This window comes from Pundamilia nyererei, unplaced genomic scaffold (genome assembly GCF_000239375.1).
Source record: "Pundamilia nyererei isolate P.nyererei 1_Seehausen unplaced genomic scaffold, PunNye1.0 scaffold00124, whole genome shotgun sequence".
Classification (NCBI taxonomy): Eukaryota; Metazoa; Chordata; class Actinopteri; order Cichliformes; family Cichlidae; genus Pundamilia; species Pundamilia nyererei.
This window is the reverse complement of record NW_005187525.1, coordinates 210,379-210,976: the sequence shown is the minus strand read 5'-3', so window position 1 is coordinate 210,976 and position 598 is coordinate 210,379. Positions and strand designations below refer to the sequence as shown.

Here is a 598-nt window from a genome sequence, read left to right as displayed (position 1 = left end):
TGTGGCATGAAAAAAGTTTTTTAAGAAGGTATATTTTATAATACAGTATCATGGCGCTTAACTGTTGCTAATCCTTAAATATTCTTTTCGGCAGATTAGTTGTATGATGCTTATCTGCTTTTGCATGTGTCATGAAGTCCTCACCATCCAGCCAGCAGGACAGGAACACTCCCCAGTGACATGGTGACATGTTCCACCGTTCTGACAGGGACAGTGATGCTCACACAGGGGGCCATGTTTACCTGGAGGACAAGGTTCCTCACAGCTGGAGGGACAGAAAGCAGGAAGAGGTGTTCGCGTCAAGCGGTGAAGCTTTTAATCACTGACAAAGCTCAAAGGTTCGACACAGACAAGTGGAAGGTTAATACAGCTACACTTTAGGTTACTTCAGTAACTTATGAAAGAGTTTATCAGAAGAGAATATAGAAGAGCACTAGAAATCAAAGTAATTTCAACTGTTGTCACTCTGAAGAAAATATTTATATCAAAACTTACTAACAAACATCTGAGAAAATAATGTCTGCTTAATTCTTTCTTTTCAGTGGCAGGAATAAGCTGTGATATGTTTATAGACTTCCCAAATCATCATTATACCTGA

General features: G+C 39.3%; 1 protein-coding gene across 1 annotated transcript in view; it reads right to left on the bottom strand.

Moving 5' to 3' along the window:
* LOC102211329 (multiple epidermal growth factor-like domains protein 10) overlaps window positions 1-254 on the bottom strand; it is an 83,690-nt gene extending 83,436 nt beyond the window's left edge. The window contains exon 1 of the mRNA XM_013913297.1: window positions 145-254. Within this exon, the coding sequence (XP_013768751.1) occupies window positions 145-236 (92 nt within the window). The 5' untranslated portion in view covers window positions 237-254. The remainder of the gene's footprint in view (window positions 1-144) is intronic.
* Window positions 255-598: the final 344 nt, after the last annotated feature.